This window comes from Mirounga angustirostris, unplaced genomic scaffold, assembly GCF_029215605.1.
Source record: "Mirounga angustirostris isolate CCGP_5_RB_7025 unplaced genomic scaffold, mMirAng1.0.hap1 SCAF_3, whole genome shotgun sequence".
NCBI classification, from domain to species: Eukaryota; Metazoa; Chordata; class Mammalia; order Carnivora; family Phocidae; genus Mirounga; species Mirounga angustirostris.
Genome location: NW_026991711.1, coordinates 72,979,838 through 73,006,797, shown reverse-complemented (window position 1 = coordinate 73,006,797; position 26,960 = coordinate 72,979,838). Strand labels below are relative to the sequence as shown.

At 39.5% G+C, this 26,960-nt stretch overlaps 1 protein-coding gene across 3 annotated transcripts in view; it reads left to right on the top strand.

Annotated features, from left to right (window-relative positions):
- The window catches only part of LOC123839605 (protein POLR1D-like), a 44,882-nt gene extending 39,576 nt beyond the window's left edge, over positions 1-5,306 (top strand). For all 3 annotated transcript variants that reach the window (XM_064586271.1, XM_064586270.1, XM_045869242.3), the window contains one exon: positions 3,543-5,306. In XM_064586271.1, coding sequence (XP_064442341.1) covers positions 3,543-3,810 — 268 coding nt within the window. In that variant the 3' untranslated portion in view covers positions 3,811-5,306. The remainder of the gene's footprint in view (positions 1-3,542) is intronic.
- The last annotated feature ends 21,654 nt before the right edge of the window (positions 5,307-26,960 follow it).

Here is a 26,960-nt window from a genome sequence, read left to right as displayed (position 1 = left end):
TAACCAACTGAGCCACCCAGGCGCCCCTGAATCCCTCTGTTTCTAAGTTGAGATATCTTCACATTTTAGAAAGGTACGTGAGCACATCCAGTGTGCACTACGAACGCCCCCAGGGCTACTTGTTCAACACATCATCATTTCTGCCCCCACACATACGCGTATACTAAATGGGATAGAGACTAGACATAAATAGCCCAGTGTCAGGTTAGGCCAGGTTTTGCTGTCAGACGAGTTTGTTTCAACATCATATAAAAAACCTGATTTTCAGGCGCCTGGGTGGCTCAGTTGGTTAAGCAACTGCCTTCGGCTCAGGTCATGATCCTGGAGTCCCTGGATCGAGTCCCGCATCGGGCTCCCTGCTCGGCAGGGAGTCTGCTTCTCCCTCTGACCCTCCTCCCTCTCATGCTCTCTCTATCTCATTCTCTCTCAAATGAATAAATAAAATCTTTAAAAAAAAAAAATCTGATTTTCAAAGGTTTTAACATTTTGGAATCGTGGATGAGAAATTATAGACCCATTGGTAACATTTATTGAAGATTTACCATGCGCCAGGTACTGTGCTAAGTGCTTTATGCGTTATCTCAATAAATCCTCCCAATAGGTCAATACGTCTATTACTCCTGTTTAAAAATGGGGAAAACTGATGCACAGGGGAGTTAAGTAACTTGCCCGTGGTCACACAGCTAATTTGTAGAGCTAGGATAGAACCCAGAGCTAACATGTACCAAATGCTTGTTATGTATTAGTATTATTCTAAGCACTCACTCATTTGATCTGCAAGCATTCCGTTAAGATAGTCACTGTTATTATCCCACATTTAACAGATAAGAAGCAATGGGGAGACTATAGAACATGCCCAAGTTTCAATCTGATAGATCGTGTGATTTCAGAGCATGTGTTCTCAGCTGGTACCATGTTGTAGGAGTCTGTAGAAATGAAACAACCGGCTTCAAGGTTCAGCCAAATGAGTTCCCACACTGAAGGCTAGAGTGGTTCTCTCCCAGCGGATTTCCTCAAACGTCAGCAGCACTGTTAGACTCCTTATACTGTGATATTTTCACTGCAGATTTTATAGTTTCCATATATGGAATCATTTACTACACGTACCTCCACATCTGCTTGCAACTGGCCCTCTATCTCATTGTCCTGCCCTACTTATTACGAGTATAAATAAGCACTTACTCTCATTTCTAAAGCATGTCCTGGCATGTTCGGGAGACGTCACTCTCAGCACCCCCCACCCCCACCACGTAAACCAAATTCTGTCCCAGCTGCCCTTGACTCTGCACCTGGAATAGACTCTTAGGCACGACCAACATTAAAAATCCCATCTCTAATGTTAAAAAAGAGACGTAAAGGCCACTTTTCTTGTGGCTTGATTCTAGACCAAAGTCCTCTCATTCTCGGAACAGCTCTTTTGGGGGCTGTGTTGAGTGAGTGGGCCACACTAGCTGCTGGAAGCTCGCAGCTGTCCCCTCCGGCGCGACCCCCACTCTCTCAGCAGGAACTCCGCTGGGTCTCTAGCAGAAGAGCTTTGTTCTCCTCGGACGAGCATATATGGTGGTAAAGATGATCTTCCGTGGAATATAGCAAAATAGAGCGGAATTCACCAGGAGTTACCAAAGGGTTTGTTTTGATGATTGTCCCATCAGGCAATACTCGCCTTTCCTCATTTGTCTAATCCAGAGAAGAACTGACCCGTTTTGCCAGCACTGAGCTGGCCCACTCCCAGGAAAAGACCCCAGAATGCTTCTGGAGCTGGCTGCCCATGGCCTCCCAGAACCAAGAGACACACGTGGTCCGTTTACTCGTACAGACGATTCTGCCCCTGCGCTAAGCACAGGGCCACAGTTGGCAAAGAGGGGCACGCTCGGCTCTTTACATTCCGCGCTGAGGGGCCCTTTTGTCCTGCCGACCAGCCGTATCGTGCTCTTTGGTGGCATCGGTGTGTCGACACCAATGACGGCAGAGCAGGGCGGCCTGTCATCGATGCTGCCCAGATTGCGCACTGCAACCTGACGCCCGGGTGGCTCTGCCTTAGGACTACTGGGCACATCACGCTGGTCCGTGTGCTTCTCTGGAAGCTCCATGAAGCCCCCTGGGGCTCCAGGGAGCTATGTGGTGTTGTGCCCCCAGGACGTCACATCTTTGTCACTGCTTTTCTTCTTTGCTCCTCATCTCATGCACTGTGGCTTCTAAACTCCAGCGCTGTAAGAAAAACAAAACAAAAACTCCACCTCTAAGTGTTCCCGCTGGTCCTACTGCACTCCACTGCCCTTTCTCTCTGCGTTTCTTTTTCTCCTTGTTCTAGTATTTTCCCTCGTCGCTTCTCCTAGCCTAAGCATGACGCACGCACTGCCCATCGAGTGCCTACAGCACTTTTGATTCTTCTCAGATGTTTTCTCTGTCCGTGTAGACACAAGAACTGCTTATTTGCTACCGGAGACATTTTCTTTTATCTTTCTCCATATTTTACTCCCAGATTCGATGCCATTTTTGGTTGCTTGAGCTGGTCTGACCTCCGCGTAAGTGGCACGAGGCTGATGTCTGCTCATATTTCACCGATAGGGTACTAGACTATAAAATCACTGTGGTGGGGCGCTGGTGGATTGATTTTGAAGTATTGTGTGGGATTCTCTTTTTTATCAAAGTTTGACACAAAGATGGAGATTATAGAATCCTACATTCATTTTTGCTTAATGCTGCCTGCTCTGAGTAACATGATTTTGGGGATCAGCATCCTCCTCATCCCTTCACCCCCCTCATGTGACAGACAGCTGAAGGCCAAGAGAAATATGCAGGTTCCCATCTGTGTGGGGTTTTCTTCCCCAAAATGAAAGCTTTATGCAGTTGAAAAAGAAAACTACTGTAGTATATACCTAAGCATGTAAAATAATACTTTAGTTACATCCTGTCTCTTGGGTGAACTTGAATCACCAGCTGCTTAAATATACCCCATACAGAAACTGACCCAGAGGGTGGGCCTACATGAAGTGCTCCCCAACAGAACACACACTAGAGGCCTGACATGGAACGTGTCAGAGATTCTTTTAAAGGTAAAATGTGATTATGGCATTTTTATGGATTCTTTGGATAATTTTTGTTTCTGGAGTAGAGCATTTAGCCCCAGCATCCAAGATATGGCAAGAGATACTTCTTTTGTTCCACGGAGAGGGACTAAACTTTACTCTTTGGTAATTAAAAACCATTTATTATTCAACGGGAAAATGGAAGTGATTCCGTTCTTTCACGTTGTGGCCAATACCTGCGCATACAAAGCTATAGGAAAGTTAGTGCCAAGAAGGAAGAAAGGGGTGAAGTATTCAGATAAGGTCCAGCTCGGTCATCCCCGGAATTTCAGGCGTCTTGCCTTTTCCCCCTTGTACTCAGAGTTTACACTAGGTGGCATGCAAGGAAAGCCGAACACATTCAGAAACTTGATTCTGTGGACACAGAATTCTTTGGCACGGACCCGTGACCGGTGGGTGCAGCTCTGGAGCAAGCTATTCGGTTTGAGAATGTTCTCTTTTTTCCCTCCCCAGGATGAAGTGTCCTCTCGCTGGGACAAATAAAAGATTCCTCCTTAACACAATTAAGAACACGCTGCCCTCCCATAAAGAGCAAGACCCTGAGCAAAAAGAGGGCAGCAAGGAAGCCGCGGAAAGCCAGAGCCAGAAAGAAGAGAAACGGAAGAAGCACAGAGCCCACCCCTACAAACACAGCTTCCAGGCCCGGGGCCCCGGCAGCCGCTCTCCGTGCAAGAAGTGCAGCAAGCAGCAGAACGACGAGACGCGCTCCAACAGGCGATGAGGCGGGCCCCAGCCGCCAGCGCTGCTTCCTCTGGGCCGGGGGTGTGCAGACGAGCCTGTGAGCACAGGCCTTGAGCTGCAGAGCGAGCACCGAGGAGGGACTTTCATGGTCGGTCCTTTGCTGTTGTGACAAGGAAATGAGTCCACGGGGCTTGCCCTGAAGGTGTTGGAGCACGTTTCAGCTCCTTCAGCCGGGCGTCCTCCTATTCACGTGTCCTGTTTTCATTCTCTCTTGTTTGGAAGTTGGTTTCAAAATAAACCTAAGACTTTGAGTTTTCAGAGATTGTTACTACTAGTTCCGATTTTTTTTTTTTTTTTGGATGTATTACAATTGTGGTCGTCTCTCCAATTTTCTCCAAAAAATAAAACCCTTGTAAATCCTATACGTTATCTTTTTGGATGATGAATTTAAAATTCAGAAGTCATCCGACTGGTAACCACAGTCAGGAGAAGAGGTAGCCCTTCAGGGGCTAGAAATTTACCATGAAACTCTCTGTTTTGTTTTCCTGTAAGTGAGCAATGTAGGAAATTCTCAAAATGGCTTTGAATTTAGTGTTCCATATCAGTAACCAGAGGTTAAAAAATTGGCCCTGTGGTTTCCTTGTGCATTCTCAAACTCACTCCTAAGATAGAACAACTTTTCTATATTTAATTTTTGGGGGAATATGTAAGTTTTAAGTGGTGCTTTAAAAAGAACCCTTAAAGTTAAAATTAATGTAAGTATTTTAGTGCTATGTCTTATTTAGCTACAGACTATAATACCACTCAGTATAGTTGTTTCAGAAATCTTAATTTTAAATAAAAGTGTGTTTACAACGCCTTTTTCTGTTTTTTTCAATATGGATGTGTGTCTGTTTTAACGTATAATTACAAACCTTTCAAACCTGTATTCTTCCTTTCGTACTCAGGAAAATGTCACCAAGTACCCTCTTCCCCGGTCCACAAAAGGAAGAAGAATCTGTCTCTCTGTCCCCACCCCTCCCAATTTTCCAAAGCGTCTAAGCTTATGCCTGGCTGCTCCCAGATAATCACTCACCACAGCCTGCTCCCTGCTTCCTGGCAGCCAAGAAAAGCCCTTTCTAAATGTTAGAAAGGAGCACATCCGAAAAGTTAGCTTCGGGGTGTTTATAAACTAGAATAGACCAAGTCCTGGCTTTGCCCATCAAGCCGCTGGCCACACCCTCAGTCTGCTCTGAGCTAAAAGCTCAGGAGTGACAAACCCCAGGCTTTGTCACTTGACCCACCGGCCTCCCCCGCCCCCGAAGACCCCAGGGCCTCATCCTGTGACTTTATAACAACACAGCAACACACTTTGCTTTCAAACATACAAAAGGAATAGTTTGGTTCATAGGACTTTATCCAAATCCATTTATGCATTAGCTTACGCTGTTTGTGCTAAATTTGGAATGTTTTGTATTTAAATACTAGAAATAGCATAGTCATGAGTTTTTGAAAATTCTTGTTATAATTAAGTAAAATAAAGTTGGATTGTATCAATTGTCTGTTCGTGTTTAGAGCAAACTGCCAAGTTCATTATTCTTTAAAAGAAAATCATTATAATGAGTACATTCTAATACTTAACAGAAGCCCCTGTAGCCTCCTCGTACTGAACCTTATTTGTGTTCAAGTACGAGTGTTCTGCAGGATCACTTTCCCTTTAAAAGGAATTGTTCTGCTTCTGAAAACTATCAGAATCTTTTAAAACTTTGCTCAAGAGCAGCCATGGTTTCCTGTACATAAACGTCAAGAGCAAAATATCCGTTCTTATTCCCCATCTTGGCAGTGGATGTTGGCGAAGGTCTTGGTCCTGAGATCTCACCTGCACCAGCCACGTCCTGCGTCTGCACCTACTGTGCAAGCCCCCCCGAGAGCTTCCTCGGCCTCAGTACTGTCTGCCCTCCTGTATGAGGGTCTGTGGAGCTCACACAGCCCAGCAGAGGAGGTCGAGGAGGTGAATGCAGCCGACCTCTGCTGTTGGCTGGCTGTGGGGCCCTAGCTGGTGGCTTCTCTGGACTGCGTCTTCCCCACCTGGGAACCAAGCTGTTTGGACTGAGTCCCTAATTTAGCAGTAAGTAGAGAGGGAAGTACCGAGTGCTTAGCCCTCAGTTTTAGGAACTGCGTTTCATGCTTCCTTTAGAAAGCTACAAGACTTGAACACAAGTGGGACTTAGCAGAATTCATTTTCTGCTTTACTGGGTTTCAGAAAGTATGGTCTCTGAGAAATGTAAACCAAAATCAATGGTCTCCGCTGTGGCTGGTAACCTGTTAGTGTTAGTCCTTCCAAATGGCTCACGCGTCATGGGGAGGGAGCCAGAGCAGATGGTTTTACTTAGAGCAGGCTGAGTACTGAAGAACACTTCCTCAGGTCTGATTCTGGAAGGTGGCTGTGGAATTTTGAATTTGCCTGTGCTTTTTTTTTTCCCAGGTGGGTTGAGGTGGTACAGATCCGCCTCAAATCTACTGGTAGAATTTGTCATTCCTTCATGGATTATCCATGTGACTTAGCATGGCACTTATATTTTTATATTTATATAATTCCTGTCACTCCTAGAGGACATGCCATTGTCTTTGGATCATAAAGAGTATCTGGCCCATAATCAGAGCTTGTTTAATAAACATGACATGCGGTGAATTCCTGATGAAGTGAAGCCTCACACTCCCTTAAGGAGTGCTAACCTTGTAAGTATTCTCACCAGGAGGCGTAGGTCGGCTATACTGAAACTGTGTGGACAATAATGCTTATTGGGTATCACCTGTGGGCCAAACATATTAGGCCTTTTTTCCCCAGCTTTATTGAGATATAGTTAACATATAACTCTGCATCAGTTGAAGATATAAAATGTGGTGATTTGATGTAAGTATATATTGTGAAATGATTACAATGAGGTAAACTAACACATTACCACACAGTTAGCTTTTTGTGTGAGTAGTGAGAACATTTAAGATAGGCCTTCACCTGTGTCCACACAGTCACCTCAACCCTATGAAGAAGGTGCTATTATGCCCATTTTATAAATAAGGAAACAGGACAGTTTGCCCAAGGTCTCAGAGCTGGGAGGTGGCAGGAATGCTGTCTGAAGCCACCACTGTCTGAATCTACAAACCTATATTCTTTCCAGAACTTTCTGCCAATCCGAACCCGAACTCAGCTCCCTCAAAACACAGGACTAGGATGTCTTGGTGTAGAATGGGCCAAGGATTCCCTACTTAAGAGCATAAAAACTTATGTAACTAATGCATTTTATTTTATTAAGATTTTATTCATTTATTTGACAGAGAGAGACCGCGAGAGAGGGAACACAAGCAGGGGGAGTGGGAGAGGGAGAAGCAGGCTCCCCACAGAGCAGGGGGCCTGATGCAGGGCTCGATCCCAGGACGCTGGGACCATGACCTGAGCTGAAGGCAGATGCTTAACAACTAAGCCACCCTGGCGCCCCTAGCTAATGCATTTTACTGGTTACAGTGTACTCCTGGTGACCAGACTGGGCGAGGGCCACCCAAGGAATGCCAGCTGGGCCAGGGTTTCCATGCAGGCCAGCTTCAACAGCCATCGAAATCCAAGAGGAAAACTCTTACAATTCTCTGGTTAAATGGTGAAGTGGCGGCTGATGGAATACCTGAGGGAAATTAAACGCCACGTGAAGGAAAGATTTTAAGCTATTTCATATTTAGCCTCTGCTTTTTTCCATCCGCAAGAATTGCCAGATTTTGGAGTTAAGAAATCTTAGTGTCAAGGCCTCTTTGGTACCTTAAATAATAACATCCTATGACCCACGGAGTGGGTGCTCCCCCCACCTCAACCACCTTGGAAAGCGTGTCAAAAGGTATTGGAATAAGCCCTGCCCTTGTCTGAGGCTCAATAATGAGAAGGCTAGTTTGCCCACGTTCCCAGGTTTTTTTAAAAGACTGCTAAGAAGCATGCACTCACACCCATGCGGACACAGAAAAGGAAGCAAATTAGTTAATCTACATTAAACTGCCAACACAACATAGTAAGCAGAATTCAGAGGAATTTTATAAACAAATAATTTTGATCTGGGTTACCATGCTATAAATCTCAGCAGAAGGCCCTGGGCATTATCATGAAAAGGCCAATAATAAACAGATTTGGGAGCATCATTAATAGTTGAGCTATTCTCCCCTCTATCTAGCCCTATAACTTTTGCTTTTGCTTTTCATGACTTACGAAAATTCCCTATGTGCAACATGAACTCCAAATATAACATCCTTATGAAATACCTGACAGACATTTGGCTCCACCGGGTAGATGTATAGCACATCTTCGGTGGTTGTCCGGCATCCTTCCTAAATGTTTTTTTTTTTCTCATTACTTCCTCAGGTGTAGTTCCTTCAGGACGAACTAGTATATACTGCCCAGTTACAAGCCTCTATTTACTCCAAGTTACAGCCCTGTCTGATGGGTAGTCTTTCAAAGCTCAGGGCTGATTTACAAACGAAAAACTGCAAGACTGATTTTTAATCCTATAGCCTACATGAAGAACGAGCCATTCACTCACTCACTCACTCATTCTGTAAGAGAGATAAGCAGATGTGACAAGCACATGCTGGGCCCAGATTAGAACAATCCAACTCCTGGCCTCAAAATCTTCTAAGCCATGTTCGTGTCCACCAAATTTAAAGGTAGAGAGTATTTGTGCAGCACGATACCTGCTTTTCAAAAATTTTTTTTGCCCTGCCTGCTGGTATTCCAGTTTTCCATATTTGGGAAGCAATTGGTGGTAGGTCATCAGCACAAAAACAAAACAGAAGCATTCATTTTCAATTTTTTTAAGTCAAAATTTTCATTTTGATGAGTCCTAAAAATATGCATTATTCTAGTGAATATATTTAGTGAATCTCAAAAATATGTGTGTGAATCTCAAAAATAAACACAGAAGGCAATACATAATATATAACCAGATCATGTAAAACTATTAGAAACACACTAAGAACATGATAAAAAATTATGAATAGATTATATGTTCCCAGAAAATACAAACATCCAAGAAGCATATGAAAAGTGTCTAATTCACCAGTAAAGAAAAGAATGCAAATTAAAATGATTTTTTCTTTTTTCCAAAATAGCTGGGTTTTGGGGGTTTTTTTAAAGTAATTCTGCTGGGGCGCCTGGGTGGCTCAGTTGGTTAAGCCTCTGCCTTTGGCTCAGGTTATGATCCCAGGGTCCTGGGATTGAGCCCCACACCTGCAGAGCAGCGAGCTTGTTTCTCCCTGTGCCTGCCACTCCCCCTGCTTGTGCTCTCTCTCTCTCTGACAAATGAATAAATAAAATCTTAAGAAAAAGAATTTAAAAACAAATTCAGTGGAGAAAGAGTCTTTCCAACAAATAGGTCAGATCTGAAACATTAGATATCAATAGATTAAAAAAAATCTAAAATTAAAAATATTGACCATATCAAATGTTAGTGAGGATGTGGACCAATTGCAGCTCCCACCCACTGATCATGGGATTGTGAAATTGTACAACCACTCTGTAAAACAGTTTGACATGTTCTTAAAAAGTTAAACATACACTTAACCATATGGTCCAATCATTCCACTCCTAGGTATTTTACCCAAGAGAAATGAAGTCATATGTCCATACCAAGACTTATTCACGAATGTTCCTAGCGTCTCTGTTTGCATTAGTCAAAAACTAGAAACAACCCAAATATGGATCAAAAGGTAAGCAAATAGTCAAATTATGATATAGAATATCATACACAATACACAATGGAATACTATTCAGCAATTACAATAAGTCAATATTGATTCATGTAAGAACATGAATCACATGGATGAATGAATCTCAAAAATTATGCTGTCAAAGAAGTCAGACCAAAAAAAAAAAAGAGTACATAATTCTTGCTTCCATTTATCTAAAGTTATAGAAAATGTAAATACCTATAATGACAGAAAGCAGATCAGTGCTTTCCTGAGGGTGGTGATAGTAAAGTGAGGGACAGATGTACATGGATAAGACAGAATAGGGAAATGTTAGAGGTGATGGATATATGCATTACCTTGATTCTCATGCAAAATTTTCTAACAAGCAATAAAAGTCGTATTTAAGAGAAATCTTGGCATCTTCATCCTTAGAATTCTTTGTTAGAAAAATTTGCATACAGGAAATATCAAAGGGAGTAGTTTGATATCTATTTCATTTTAGTTTTTTTCCCCTGATAACATTTTTAAATAGCTATATGGAGGTATAATTGACATATAACAAGCTTCACATACTTAAAGTGTAAAACTTTGTAAGTTTTACTTATGTAAACACCTGTAAAATCATTACTACAGTCAAGTTAATGAACATGTCTATCATCCCTAGCATTTCCTCCTTTTCCCCTGTCCAAGTACATCTGTCCCTTGCTTTAAAATCACTACCCCCAGGAAACTACCAATCTGAGCTAAAACATGAGTTTTAAATAAGTTCCAGAGTCTCATAATACCAGAAATTTCTAGTTTGCAAAAAAAAACCCACAAAAAACAAAACTCCTCATTATACCAAGAATGAGCAAGATCTCAAACTGAACGAAAAAGACAATCAATAGATGCCAACATCAAGATAACATAGGTATTAGAACCATCCTAAAGATTTTAAAGCAATCATTATAAAAATGCTTCAACAAACAATTTTAAACACTCTCATAACAAATGAAAAAATAGAACATCTCAGCAAAGAAATAGAAGGTATAAATAAATACATTAAAATAAAAAAATTAAAATGGAAAAATACATTAAAATCAAAAAAATTAAAAACTTAATGATGGACTCTACAGCAGAGTGGAGGAGACAGAAGAAAAAGTTAGCTAACTGTAAGCTAAAACAATACAAATCATCCAATCTGAACACCAAAGAGAAAACCCTAAAGGAAATGAACAGAGCCTCCATTAATTAATTAATGGAATTTCACAAAGAGAAGAGAAAGATGAGAGGGGTGAAAAAGTACTTGAAGAAATAATGGGTGAGGGCACCTGGGTGGCTCAGTCATTAGGCATCTGCCTTTGGCTCAGGTCATGATCCAGGGGACCTGGGAGCAAGCCCTGTGTTGGGCTCCTTGCTCGGCGGGGAGCCTGCTTCTCCCCCTCCCATTTCCCTGCTTGTGTTCCCTCTCTCTCTGTCTCTCTCTGTGTCAAATAAATAAATAAAATCTTAAAAAAAAAAAAATAATGGTTGAAAACACCCCAATTGGGCAAAAGATAAAAACTTAGATTCAAGAAGCTGAATGAATCCAAAATAAGAAAACAAAAAAATCCACAGCCAGACACATGATAGTCAAACTTCTGAAATCTAAAGGCTAATAAAAAACCTTGAAGCAGCTATAGAGAAATAACACTTTACCTATAAAGGTAAAACAATTAATGACAGTGGATTTCTCATCAGAAACTGTGGAGGCCAGAAATATCACCACATATTGCAGATGCTGGAGGAAAAAATAACAGTCAACCCAGAATCTTATATCCAGCAAAAATATCCTTCAGGAATGAAGGGGAAATCAAGATACTCTCAGAGGAGGAAAGAAAAAACACTAAGAGGATTTGTTGTTAGAAGATCTACCCTAGGGCGCCTGGGTGGCTCAGTCGGTTAAGCGACTGCCTTCGCCTCAGGTCATGATCCTGGAGTCCCTGGATTGAGTCCCACATCGGGCTCCCTGCTCTGCAGGGAGTCTGCTTCTCCCTCTGACCCTCCTCCCTCTCATGCTCTCTGTCTCTCATTCTCTCTCTCTCAAATAAATAAATAAAATCTTAAAAAAAAAAAAAAAAAAAAGAAGATCTACCCTAAAAAAATAACTTAAGTTCTCAAAATAGAAAGGAAATTATAAAAAAAGGAATATTTGAACATAAGAACAATGTAAAGAGTAAAAATTATGGGTAAATACACTACATTTGCTCTCTCCTCTTGAGTTTTCTAAATTATGCTTGATAGCTGGAGAAAAAATTTGAACACTGCCTGATGCAGTTCTAAAGGTAAGTAGAGTAAATATTTAAAACAATTATACTATAGGCAGGTGCTATCCCTATACCATAGCATTTGTGCATAGCATAGTGCATTCTCCCCCTCTACTATCATTCCCTTGGGGAAAACCGAAGACAATATATTCCACATTGGGTCCAGTAAATGTCACTGGGTCCAGTATACTCAGAGGAAAGAAAGAGAATACAATATCTGAAAAAAAAACCACAGTTATATTATAAATGGAGAAAAATGAAGGGATGTAAAGGAGGTTATGACACTTCACTGGAACTGGTAAAATAATGATATTAGCAGACTGGTAAGTTATGTATATATAATGTAATACCCAGAGCAACCTCTAAAAACGTTATGCAAAGAGATACAGTATATAAATCAAAATGGCATTTTGTTTTATTATTTTTTTTAAGATTTTGCTTATTTGATAGAGAATGAGAGAGAGATTGATTGGGAGAGAGAGAACAAGCAGGGGGAATGGCAAAGGGAGAGGAGGAAGCAGGCTCTTCACTGAGCAGGGAGACCAATGCAGGGCTTGATCCCAAGACCCTGGGATCATGCCCTGAGTCAAAGGCAGACACTTAATTGACTGAACCACCCAGGCACCCCCAAAATGGCATTTTAAAAAATGCTCAAATAACCCACAGGGAGGTGGTAAAAAGCAAAGAGAAATGAAAAATGGACCAAACATAAAACAAAAAATCTAAGACTTAAGCCCTAACATATAAATACTTATACTGTAGCACAATCCATTAAATGAAAAATTGATGTTAGGCTTCATCAAAATTGAAAACTTTTACTCTGCAAAAGACCGTGTTAAAAGGTTGAAAAGACAAGTTAAAATCTAGGAAAAAATATTTGCAAACAACATATCCAAAAGGATTAGTATTAGTATTACATAAAGAACTCTCAAAACTCAAAGGTGGAAAAATCCCAATCAAATTAGAAAATGGGCAAAGGATATGAACAGACATTTCAATGAAGAGGACAGACAGATGCCTAGTAAGCACATGAAAAAATGTTCAACATCATTCCATTCAGGAAATGCCAATTAAAGCCACAATGAGATATTACTGCACACCTATCAGAATGGCTAAAATTAAAAATAGCACCGAATGCTGTCAGGGATGTGAAGAAGATGGATAAACCCATACACTGCTGGTGGGAAAGTAAAGCCCACTTTGGAAAACAATTTGGCAGTTTCTTTCTTTCTTTCTTTCTTTCTTTCTTTCTTTCTTTCTTTCTTTCTTTCTTTTTTTTTTTGATTTATTTATTTATTTATTTTAGAGAGAGAGAGAATGTGAATGGGAGAAAGGGCAGAGGGAGAGGGAGAGAATTCTCAAGCAGAGTCCCCACTGAGCACAGAGCCCAACACGGGGCTCAAGATCATGACCTGAGCCAAAATCAAGAGTCAGCCACTTAACCAATTGAGCCACCCAGGCGCCCCAACTTGACAGTTTCTTAAAACACTAAACATACTACTACTATAAAACTCAGTGATTGCACTTCTGGGCATTTGTCCCACAGAAATAAAGACTATATTCTCACAAAAACCTGTACAAGAATATTTATAGCAGCTTTATTCATAATAGCCAACAACAGGAAACAACCCAGATGTCCTTCAATGAGTGAATGGTTAAACATAGGGCTGTATATCCATACCATGGAATTCTACTCAGAAATAAAAAGGAACAAACTGTCAAACTTGAAACAATCTAGAAAGTTATCCATATTCTTTGAAGACAACATCTCCATTAATTTTTTAGATATAATAGCTATTCATCAATTCATGACATACATTCATTCATTTGTTCAACAAATACATAAAGAGCAACTGCTGTGTGTCAGTCATTACTCCAGGTGCTGGGGACAGAGTGGTAAATGACACAGATATAATCTGTGTCCTCATAAAATGTACATTCTAACAAAGAGAGACAGTCTGTAAATAAGTAGACAAAAATAAGCAAAAACAATGTCAGATAATTGTAAGTTTTTTAAAATGCAATAAATCCAAGTAATAAGATAAAGCATCAGGATGTATAAGGGTTATTTTTAGAAAGAGGGATCAGGGAAAACCTTTGTGGCATTTTTACCACAAAAGGTGGCATTTAAAAAATATATATTTTAGGGGCACCTGGGTGGCGTATGCCTTTGGCTCAGGTCATGATCCCAGGGTCCTAGGATTGAGCCCCGCATCGGGCTTCCTGCTGGGCGGGGAGCCTGCTTCTCCCTCTCCCACCCCCCCCACCCCTGCCCTGCTTGTGTTCCCTCTCGCTGTCTCTCTCTCTGTCAAATAAATAAATAAAATCTTAAATATATATATATATTTTTTTTTTTTTTGAGAGAGAGAGAGAGACAGCACAAACGGCGGGGGGGGAGGCAGCAGAGGGAGAGATTGAAAAGCAGGCTCCCCACTGAGCAGGGAGCCCAATGATGTGGGGCTCTATCCCATGACCTTGGGATCATGACCTGAGCCAAAGGCAGATGCTCAACTGACTGAGCCACCCAGGAGCCCCAAAAGGTGGTGTTTTTGTTAAGATGTGATTATGCAGAAGGAGCCAGCATGTGAAGATCTGGAGGAAGAAGATTCCAGGCAGAGGTAACGCAAAGGCAAAGACCCCAGGGGCAGGAAATCACTTGGGAGCTGGAGGAACAGAAGGATGGACAGTGTGGATGGAATCAGCAAGGGAAAGTTAGTAGCAGGTAAGGTGAGAGGGGAAGATAGTGAATGGATCACACCAAGCCTTGTCAGAGTGGTAAGGAGTTTGTACTTCACTACTAGAGTACAGAAACTACTGAAGGGTTTAAACAGGAGAGTGAAATGAAGTTGTTTACAGATTAAAAGTCTACTCTGTCTGCCAAGTGAGGAATGGACAATAGGATAAAGAGGGGAAACAGAGAAACCATTTAGGAGATCATCGAAGGTTAGAAGTATAATGATTTTGACATTGTGATAACAATGGATATGGACAGAATGTGATTTGGAAGGAGCACTAAATTTTCTGATGTATTAGATATGAGGTGAGGGAAAAAGGAGAATCAAGAATGATTTCTAGGATTATGACATGGGCAGTTGGGTGAATGGTGGTGCCATTTGCTGAGATTCAGAAGACTAGAACAGAAAAGAGTTTGGGGTTGACAAAAAGCTAGGTTTAGAAATGTTAAATTTGGGATTTATATTAACATCAGGTTCCCCAAGGCCAGTTGCTTCTGCATCTATCTTTTCACTGGTTACTTCTCCTACAAACACATTAATCTCTGCCCTATCTTAAAAGTCTAGGGAGAGTCCCTGGTGCTTGGCTAAAGTGAACACAAGGGGTTTTTGTTTGGTTGGGTTTTTCTTTCTTTCTTTCTTAAGGCATAAGTGGGAATTGTGGCTTTATATATGGTGCCAATCGGGTGATAATGCTCTGAAAGTGTGGGATTCTATTTTTTCTAGTTTCCTAAAGTGGAAGCTTATATTAGTGACTTAAGATCTTTGTCTCCCTCCTTTTTTTTTTTTAACCTTTTTATGTGTTTATCCTAGAATTTGCAAAATACATTTACAACTAATCTAAATCCACTTGCAAATAACATTATATCACTTCAAGGGTAATCCAAGTATATTATAAAAAGTATTCTCAATTTCCCCTCATCTCTTATAGTTTTGCTGTCATTTATTTCATGTATCCATGAGCTATAATCATGGAATACATTGTTGCTATTAGTATTTTGAACATACTATTACATGTTAGATCAATTAAGAGTAAAAAAATAAAGTATTTTATTTTACATCATTTATTCCTTCTCTATCATTCTTCTTTTATGTTTCTGACCTACATCATTTTCCTTCTCTCTGAAGAACTTCTTTTAACATCTTGCAAGGCAGGTCTATTGATGACAAATTCCCTCAAGTTTTGTTTGTCTGAGAAGGTTTTTATCCTTCACTTTTGAAGGGGAATTTTACTGAATACAGAATTCTAGGTCGGTGGAGGTTTTCTTTCTTTCAACACTTTGAATATTTCACTCTACTCTATTCTTGCTTGCATGGTTTCTGAAGAGAAGTCTGATATAAGTCTTATCCTTGTTCCTCTATAGCTAAGGTTTTATTTTTCTCTGGTTTCTTTTGAGGTTTTCCCTTTGTCTTTGATTTTCCACACTTTGAATTTGATATGCCTAGGTGTAGGTTTTTTAGTGTTCATCTTCCTTGGTATCTCTAAAGTTTCCTGGATCTGCAGTTTGGTGCTCTTATTAATTTCAGGATATTCTCAGTCATTATTGCTTCAAATATTTCTTCTGTTCCTTTCTTTATTCTCCTTCTAGTATTCCCATTATGTATATGTGACACCTTTTGGAATTGTCCCACAGTTCCTCGATATTCTGTTTTATGTTTTTAATTCTTTTTTTTTTTCTCTCTTTGCATTTCAGTTTTGAAAGTTCCTACTGACATTTCTTCAAGCTCACTGATTCTTTCCTTGGCTGTGTCCAGTCTACCAATGAGAACCCTTCAAAGGCATTCTTCATTTTTGTTTGGTGTTCTTTTTATTCTTTCTTAGTGTTTCCATCTCTCTGCTTATATTACCCTTCCATTCTTACATACTGTTCACTATTTCCATTGGCACCCTAAGGATATTCATCATAGTTGTTTTAAATTTCCAGTATGATAATTCCAACATGTTTGCCATAACTGAGTCTTGTTCAGATGTTTGCTCTGTCTCTCCAAACCATGCTTTTTATCTTTTAATATGCCCTGTAATTTTTTGTTGAAAGCCAGACATACTGTACTGGGTAAAAGGAACTGAGGCTTTTAGTGTGAGGTTTTATATTTATCTGTTTAGGAGTGAGATTGTGTTTCATGTTTGTTGTATTTGTAGGTGTCTGGGGGTAAAATTTCCTCTGTTTTTTTTTTTTTTTTTTTCCTCTTCTTTTATCTTTGGTCTTCTCTAGAGACTCCTTAAATAAGGTTTGGGGTGTGTAGTTATTTCTGTTGTAATCTTGTTATTATACAGGAACCCTATTGATGTGGTGGTAAACTAAGAAGGGAGAGGAAGTTTCTATACTTGTATGATTAAGTTTCAGTCTTTCAGTGATCCTGTGCCCCTGGGCTGTGACATTCACAAATGCTACTCAGTTCTGTTTTGTTTTTTGTTTGTTCTGTTTTCAAGAGTTACACCGGATGGCTAGGGAGTCTAGAGTTGGGTATTTCCCTTTCCCCAGGTTGGTTAGGCTCTGGCAAAACTTCAGTTGGGTTAGGCTCTGGTAAAATAGTTTCTCTTGAAGAAGGTCTTCCTAAGAAGAACAAAATGCTCTGGGCATTTTTTGGAAGGGCTACTTTTCCTCTCCTTCTGCCAGAAGCACAAGGAGATTTTTCTCCAATCTTCACTGTGAGAACATGATAGTAAACACTCAAAAATGTAAGTACTCCCCTAAGACTGGGCTCCTTGAGTTTTAAATCTCACATAAGTGTCCACATAGAGTCTTCAGCAATTTTTCAAAAACACATTAAATTTTTCTACTCTGCTACTGGTCTTAACAGAGGTTTCTGCTCCTGGCCTTTTGCTGTGGTAAGCTGAGACTCTCTGTATCTACCTGTCTTCTCTCCAAATTTGAGGCTGTGGTTTGCTCCATGACCTCAGTTCTCTAATGGATCTAAGAAGAATTGCTGATTTTCAGTTTGTTCAGCTTTTTCTCTTTTTGTAAAGGTAAGAGTAATGAGTGCCAAATTTTTACATGCCAGAACAGAAACTCATATATTGTATTTTCATTATTATTTAGTTCAAAATAATTTCTAATTTTCCTTCTGGTTTCTTCTTTGATTCTAGGTTACTTAGGAGAGTATTGTTTAATTTCCAAATATTTGAGCCTTAATCAATTGCCGATTAATCATAATATGGTTATAGAACATACTCTACTATTTTCTATTATTTCAGTAAAAAGAGGGAAAGTATACTAATTCTGTGGACAGTTTGTTTAGTCATAAGAGACATATTTGTGATATATGTCTATTGTTTAGTATTTTATTTTAATTTTTATTTTTTTAAGATTTATATATTTAATCTAGAGAGAGAGAGAAAGTGTGACCATGGAGAAGGACAGAGGGAGAGGGAGACAAGCAGACTCCCTGCTGAGCTGGGAGCCTGATGTGGGGCTCAATCCCAGGACCCTAAGATCATGACCTGAACTAAAATCAAGAGCTGGACACTTAACCAACTGAGCCACATAGGCACCCCTCATTGTTTAGGATTTTAAAGAGTCAAGTGTTAATCATTGTTAATCATTGATAAATAACACATTTCAATAAGCATTCAATAAAAACATAGTACATACTTATCAGGAATGACATAGACCATTTTGCTGTAGTAGTCTTGTTAGATGGTTTGCAGAGAACTCAGTTGCTATAGCTGGAGAAAATTGCAATGGTTTTGTTAACTCTGTGCCCAGAACTGGTGTTTTCAGATCTATATGTGGCAGAGAAGTATTATAACAAGTTCTTTTTAGTACTTCAGGTAAGTGTATTGAGACTTTTAGAAAAGCCAGTCTATGGTTATCTTGGTAAATGTATCATGCAGACTTTTGGAGGATATAATACTCTATAAATATGTAGTAGAGACACATTATTAGTTAAAACATAGTAATAGTATTGATCAAATTGTACCTTTACTGACTTTTTGCCTAATTGGTCTTTCAATTTCTCATAGAATAGTATTTAAATCCTCTACTATGATTTTTTAAATTGTCTATGTCTTCCTTTAATTCTGTACATTTTAGCTTCATGTATCTTGTATCTCCTTCCCAGAATTATCCTTTGGTATCATTTTCTCTGAGACTGAATTAATTCTTTTGGCATTTCTTATAGTGTAGATCTGGTCTAATGAATTTGCTTAGTTCTCCTATATCTGAAAATATCTTTACTTCAACTTTATTCTTAAGGAATATTTTCAATAGATACATAATTTTGGGTTGGCAGTCTTTTTCCATTGATTTTTTTTCTAAAGATTTTATTTATTTATTTGAGAGAGAGCATGAGTGAGAGAGTGAAAGAGCATGAGCAGGAGGGAGGGGCAGAGGGAGAAGCAGGCTCCGATGCAGGACTTGATCCCAGGACGCTGGGCTCATAACCTGAGCTGAAGGCAGCTGCTTAACCAACTGAGCAACCCAGGCACCCCTTCCCATTGATTTTTAAAGCTTTATTGAGATATGATTGGTAAATTACATATATTTTAAGGTAGAATTTGATATTATTCATCATATATTTATACCTGTGAAACTCACTCCACAATCAAGATAATGAGCACATCCATTACAACCAAAAATATCCTCATGTCCCTTTTAATCCATCATTCTACCCTTCCCCATACTCTCTATCCACAGACAACCACTCATATCCTTTCTAGAACTATAGATTAACTTTTCATAACTATAACTATAAATTGCATTTCTAGAATTTCATATGAATGAGGTCATATAATCTGTTCTTTTTTCTGGTCTGGATTTTTTCACTCAGCATAATTATTTTGAGATTCATCCATGTTGTGGTGTACAACAGTTCATTAATTTTATTTCTAAGTAGTAGCCATTTTATTTCCAAGCTGTATACTAAGTAAAGTATACTTTCTTTTTTTTATTTATATCTTTTTATTTTTCTTATGTTTTATTATTATTTCTTGTTTTTTAAATTTTATTATGTTATGTTAATCACCATACATTACATCATTAGTTTTTGGTGTAGTGTTCCATGATTCATTGTTTGCATATAACACCCAGTGCTCCATTCAATACGTGCCCTCTTTAATACCCATCACCAGGCTAACCCATCCCCCCACACCCCCTCCCCTCTAGAACCCTCAGTTTGTTTCTCAGAGTCCATAGTCTCTCATGGTTCGTCTCCCCCTCCGATTCCCCCCCTTCATTTTTCCCTTCCTACCATCTTCTTTTTTTTTTTAACATATAATATATTATTTGTTTCAGAGGTACAGGTCTGTGATTCTTACACAATTCACAGCACTCACCATAGCACATACCCTCCCCAATGTCTATCACCCAGATACCCCATCCCTCCCACCCCCCACCACTCCAGCAACTCTCAGTTTGTTTCCTGAGCTTAAGAATTCCTCATATCAATGAGATCATATGATACATGTCTTTCTTTGGTTGACTTATTTCGCTCAGCATAATACCCTCCAGTTCCATCCACGTCGTTGCAAATGGCAAGATTTCATCCCTTTTGATGGCTGCATAATATTCCATTATATATATATATATACCACATCTTCTTTATCCATTCATCTGTCGATGCACCTCTAGGCTCTTTCTATAGTTTGGCTATTGTGGACATTGCTGCTATAAACATCAGTGTACATGTACCCCTTCGGATCCCTACATTTGTATCTTTGGGGTAAATACCCAGTAGTGCAATTGCTGGGTCATATGGTAGCTCTATTTTCAACTTTTTGAGGAACCTCCATACAGCCACTCATGTAGACTGGAGCAGGGCAGTCACCCAAAGGAAACAGGAGTAGTAGAGAGGCCTGCCACATGTAGGGCACACTTACATACAGGATTTAGACATCCTTCCAGAAAGTGGTCGTTTTTCTGTTCAGAGAGTTGCTGCTATTCTTTTCTTCAATCTCCTATTGAGTTCATAGGTGTTCAGAATGGTTTGATCCCTATCTAGCTGAATTCCTGGGACCAGACGAAATTTAGGTCTCCTAATCCTCTGCCATCTTGCTCTTCCCTCAAAGTATGCTTTATTTCTAAGTAGTATCTAAGTAGTACTAAGTAGATACTTAGTATCTAAGTACTATACTATATTATAGTAGATACTATAAATTGTTTATAGCCACCTATTGATGGCTATGTAGACATTTCCAGATTTTGGTTATTACAAACAAAACTGCTATGAGAAATCATATGTATGTCTTTGCAAGGATATATGCTTACATTTCCCTTAGAAAAACATATAGTAGATGATTGTTTACATTTTTTAAGAAATAGCAAAGCTGATTTCAAAATCATTGTGCCATTTTACAGTCTCACCATCAGTGTATGACAGCTTCTTTGCTCCACAGTTTCACTAACACTTGATATATAAGTCCTTTTAAGGTCAGCCATGAGATTTAGCCATGAAATTCTATATTTCTAGAATATAAATACACAATTGGGTTTGTATATTGGTCTTATGTCTTGTAACCTTGCTAAAATAAAATCACTTACTAGTTCTAGTAGGGTTTTTGTTTTGTTTTGTATGTTCAGTAGGATTTTCTACATAGATGATCATGTCATCTGCAAATAAAGACAGTTTTAATTCTTTCTTTCCCATCTCAGTGCTTTCTATTCACCTTTCTTGCCCTATTGCACTGGCCAGAACCTCCAGTATAATGTTGAATAGAAGGGAGAACAGACATACTTTTTGTGTTTCTACACTTAGGAAAGCATTCGGCATTTCACCAGGAAGTGTGATGTTAGCTATATTTTTGTAGATGCCTTTTATCAGTTTGAGGAATTTTTTCTACTTATAGTTTGCTGAGAGTTTTTAAAATCTGAAATGAAAGTTAGATCTTGTCAAATGCTTTTTCTGAATTTATTGAGATAATTAAGTTTTTTCTTTTCTTTTTTGGTTTGTTACTATGATGGATTAAATAAATTGATTATTGCATGTTAAACCAATCAGGCATACCTGGGAAATCTTTACTTAGTCTTGATATTTTATCCTTGTTATATATTGTTGGATTTGATTTGTTAAAATTTTTAGATTATTTTGCATTTATTTTTTTAAAGATTTTATTTATTTATTTGTCAGAGAGATACAGAGAGCATACAAGCAGGGGGAGCAGCAGGCAGAGGGAGAAACAGGCTCCCCGCTGAGCAAGGAGCCTGATGCAGGACTTGATCCCAGGACCTTGGGATCACGACCTGACCCAGGCATCCCTAGATTATTTTGCATTTATGTTCATGGAGGATACTGGTCTGTAGTTTTTTTGTAATGTCTTTGTCTGGTTTGGGTAATAAGGTAATGCTAGAATCATAGAATGGGTGGGAAAGGAGTCCCTCTTTTTAAATTTTTGGAAAGAGGGCTCCTGGGTGGCTCAGTCGGTTAAGCGTCTGCCTTCAGCTCACATCATGATCCTGGGGTCCTGGGATTGAATCCCGCATCGGGCTCCCTGCTCTGTGGGGAGCCTGCTTCTCCTTCTGCCTCTCTCTCTCTTTATCTCATGAATAAATAAATAAAATCTTAAAAAAATAAAATAATTTTTCTGAAAGAATCTGTATAGAACTTGTTATCTCCTCAAATACATCAATGAAGCCATTTTGACCTGCAGGGTTTTTTTGTGGCAAGTTTTTTAACTAAAAGCTCAACTTATTTAATAGATACAAGGACATTCAAGTTAAATATTTCTTCCCGAATGAACTTTGGTAGTTTGTTGAATTTATTGGCTTGATGTCATTTATAATATTCCTTAATTATACTTTTAATATCTGTACAACCTGTAATGTGTCACTTCTCTCATTCTTGATATGGGCAATTTATGTCTCCTCTCTTTTTCATCTGATCAGTCTAGGCTAGAACTTTATCTATTTTCTTGATCTTCTAAAAGAAGCACACTACTCCACTCCTGGCTTCCACCATCACATTGCCTTCTCCTTTTCTGTGGTCTACTCTCCTCCTGCCTCTGTTATAAGGACTCCTGTGATTATATTTAGGGCCCATCTGGATAATCCAGGATAAGTTACCCCTCTCAAGATCTTTAACATAGTCACATCTGCAAAGTCTGTCCTGCCATATAAAGTAAAACTCACAGGTTCCAAGGATAAAGATCTGGATATCTTTGGGGGCTAATATTCACCTTATCATAGCTCTTTTAAATAGGTGCAATGACATTTTATGTAGAATTGTGTATCTTAGGGGTGCCTGGTGGCTCAGTTGGTTAAGCTTCTGCCTCTGGCTTGTGTCATGATTCCAGGGTCCTGGGATCAAGCCTCACATCAGGCTCCCCGCTCAGTGGGGAGCCTGCTTCTCCCTCTGCCTAAGGCTCTGCCTACTTGTGCTCTCTCTCTGTCAAATAAATAAATAAAATCTTTAAAAAAATTTTTAAACTTTCTAGAATTCTGTATCTTGTTTTTCACTTATCATAATTTATTAGGAATGATTTGTCCGTCATGACTGGGCTTCAGAGTGATAGAAAAGGTTTGTTCTTTTTTTTTTTTTTTTTTTTTTAAGAGAGAGAGTGAGGCAGGGAGAGGGAGAGAGAGAATCTTAAGCAGACTTCATGCCCAGCATGGGGCCCAACGTAGGACTCTATCTCATGACCCTAAGATCATGACCTGAGACAAAATCAAGAGTTGGCTGCTGGTGCCTGGGTGGCTCAGTCGATTAAGCATCCAACTCTTTTCTCTTTTTTTTTTTAAGATTTTATTTATTTATTCGACAGAGAGAGATAGCAAGAACAGGAACACAAGCAGGGCGAGTGGGAGAGGGAGAAGCAGGCTTCCTGCTGAGCAGGGAGTCCGATGTGGGGCTCGATCCCAGAACCATGGGATCATGACCTGAGCCGAAGACAGATGCTTAACGACTGAGCCACCCAGGCACCCCTTGCATCCAATTCTTGATTTTGGCTCAGGTCATGATCTCAGGGTCGTGAAATAGAGCCCCACCTTGGGCCCTATGCTGGGAGTGAAGTTTGCTTAAAATTTCTCTCTCTCTCCTTCTCCCTCTGCCCCTCCCTGCCTCACTCTCTTTAAAATAAATAAATAAATAAATAAAATTCAATTTAAAAAATTAATGCCCTGTATAAGGTAAAAGTAGGAATCTTGGAATTATTTGTGAAAGCATAGGAATCCTATAAAAGGAGACCACACGCTTATGCTGGAGATCATCTTCATCTGGCCTAGGAGGGTCTAACATGAAAGTAAAGTATAAAACAAGAAAGGTAACTTACAACATTGAATTAATTAGTAGCTAAACACACATTTGTTGAGCATTTACTATGGGAAGGCATGATAACAGGTATAGAGAGAGGTAGGAATGAGTAGAGGGACAAACAAGAGTGAAAAAAAGATGATTAAGACAAGGTCCCAGCTCTCAGTGTCCTACATTTGAGGAGATAAGTTCAGAAATGATGCACAGAAAGCAAAATAAGCTAAGTGCTAGAAAAGAGGTTTCCATATATAGAAGAGGGAGGGATCATGGAGAGCAGGAAAAGTTTCGTGAAAAGAATCAATATTTAGTCTGGGGTTTGAATTTAAGCCTTTTCAAATGTTTACAACAGAATCATAAACATAAAGTTGACCATGTATCCTTTCAAACACAGAAGTCCCTAAAATGTGGGGCCCGTCATGATAATTTTACCACAAGAAGAATGTCAAGATGATTTCCTCAGTTGTATCAACGTTAAGCTGCTTCTTGACAGCCAAACATAGAAGCAATGTCAAGAACTTCTCAGGGGTGAAAAAGGAGAAGAAAGCTAGTAGGCGACTGGCAAGATTGGAGGAAAATGTCAGGAGTGGCTTCCCAGGGATTGCCTTGGCTGAACCAGAGCTGTGTTTCCCGGAATCCCCTTCCAGTATGATTCCAGGTTAGGGTTGGCCACGGGGAACTTTGGTGACCTGAAAGGTGAAAGTCAGCAGCATCCGTTAAACTCAAGATTATTGCAAGGTACAGGTACTGCTGCAGCTCATGCGCATGGTTGATGTGCCAGCCCCCTAGAGGCCAGACTTCCTCCTCAGCAGTTCTGATTGCCGGGCAGGCACAGGTTCGCCTCAGTGAGAAGAATGCCAGCTTCTTCTGCCGGTCACCCATGCCCGACAGGAAGGAGGTGGTGGAGACAGATGTGGGTTCCAGTTTGTCCTTGTGGGTTCTGATTTTTCCTTGCAGGTCCTGGTTGGGCTTGCTCTATCTGGGTTTTCTTCCAGAGCGCCAGCCCTGCTGACTTACAGCAACTGTATGCCCACCACCAGACAACAGAGGCAAGAGACTTCCACAGACATCTGCACCAGCTCTCACAACCGTGAAAAGTTGAATGCCTACAAAAGTTCCCTATTCTGTATCACTTGTCATGGTTCTGCTTACCCAACTGAACCCTGAGCGATGCGATGCAGTCTGCTGCCATGATTCTGTCTGATTAAAGAAAGATGCCTTTTCCATTACTTTGGGGGGAAAAAAACCAAGAGATTGTTTACTTTACAAATTTATAGCACTATCAGCAAGTAAATGGTTCTTTCCTATTACTGGTATTTTCTCGCACGAAATAAGTCCTAAGGACCTCAAACTGTGAAATCTAACCTCTTGATAAACATAGCTACTGGATTTTCTTTTCAGATTTTGCAAAAATTCAAGACTTTTAATAAGTCAACCCACAAGCAAAGTATGACATTGGTTTTAATCTCAAATTATTTTTATTTAGTTAAATCTCCCCTTTTTCTCCCCCCTCTTTAGAAAGCCACTTGAAAAATCCCATTTGACAAGGGATATTATTACAGTGTGTAATGCCCAACATCAGGGCAAGACTTTTTTTTTTCTCTTTTGTAAAATCAATTTGAGTTATTTACAATGAACTTAAAAACCATGAACTTTAATGAAAAAGCTTGACAGGTTTGATGTATGATAGACTAAAGTTTCAAAAAAAAAACCAGAAAAAGATTTTTTCTTTTTGGCCATGGAATAAAAACAGGGGTCTGGCCACTCAGAGTCACTTCTAAGAGAGTAGAGAAATAGAGTTGCCCGGTGATTATAAAATTTCTGCAGAAAACTAGTTAACAAAGGAGATGTAAATGTTTTTCCATCAGTGGAATAATGTAGCAGGAGGGGGTTGCATTTTTCCCAACAAATAGAATCGTTGTTTTGTGTGTGTTTGTCTGCAAGCTAGTTACTGATTACAGCACTTATTTTATTTCATCAGAGTAGCTCCTAATAATTATTTTTCAGGGGAACCACAAAAGAGGTAAGGTGTGGGACATCCTTGCAGAAGAGTCTGGATTCGGCCACTGATGGCCCAAGGAACAAGACGTTTGTCAACACACTCCTTCATGCCTTCTGCTGCCTCTGCAGCCTTGTTCCTTGCTTTGTGAATGCTTCCCAGTGCTTGTAAGCAGTTTCTCAAACATAATCTTCAACCGGGTGTTTACTTGGACCACTGACTGTTGATTTAGAAGGAGCTCCTTTTTCAAAGGAAATCCATCCACTTTTCCTGTGTCTAAAAGGCAAGAGAGAATAATTGTGTCATGGCACCCAGCCCTGTGTGTTTAGAACTTTGAAATGATCACAAAATTACTTTTCCCCTTTCATTTATTTTCCTCTTAAATCCTGTTTTACAGTAATCATTCAAATGACTTTGCTACATGGTCAGCTAAATAATAGCTTTAGGAGGCTGGCTATTTTAAAGAGGGGAGTCTAAATAGCCACTTCTCGGTGCAAACCTCTTAAAAGTATTTGTTTAATGAACGAGAAATGTCTGGAATAGGAATGAAAATGTGTCAAAAATACAATTGCATTTTCTGAAGCCCTTTTATGCAAGAAAATGTAGATTTTATTCCTCGCTTGTAACTTTTTTCAAGATTGTATTTGTAATTGTCTCTTTGCATGCAATGAAGAGGAAAAGAACAGGGCAAGATGAGAAAGGAAAACATCTTTTTAAATTATTAGTGACATCTACCAAATGACTTACTAATTAATAGGAAGTCATTGACTTTGCAATATAAATACCCAATTTTTTATTATTTATTTATTTATTTATTTATTTATTTATTTATTTAGTTGGGAGAAGCTTTAGACCCTGTATTGTTCCCTTTCCTAAATTCTTTGACTCTGTGAAGTGCCTTCTTTGTGATGACTTCATTCTTTGGCTGAGTTTAATATTTGGACTACAGAAGGAATAAAACTTGGTTTAGTCTAAATTAGGTTGGAGTGTTCCTTTAACTTGGTAGTTCCTGTTCAACAGCAACCCTTCCTCAAACAATGGCAACAATATCACACAACTGGGAGACTGGGTGAGAAGGTCCTTTTTAGTTGGGCTTGGGAAGAGGAGGGCTCAGGGAGCCCTTCAGTTGCTGAACTGACTGACTCACAAGTACAATGGTGTCCAAGACGCTGGTAGAGCTGGATGTACTCAGATATATTCGGGAGGAATTAAAATAATTGACTACCTCTGTCATTTAAACATTGGATTAAAAAATACTTATACTCCTCTGTTTGGAAAATGTCAGTATGTA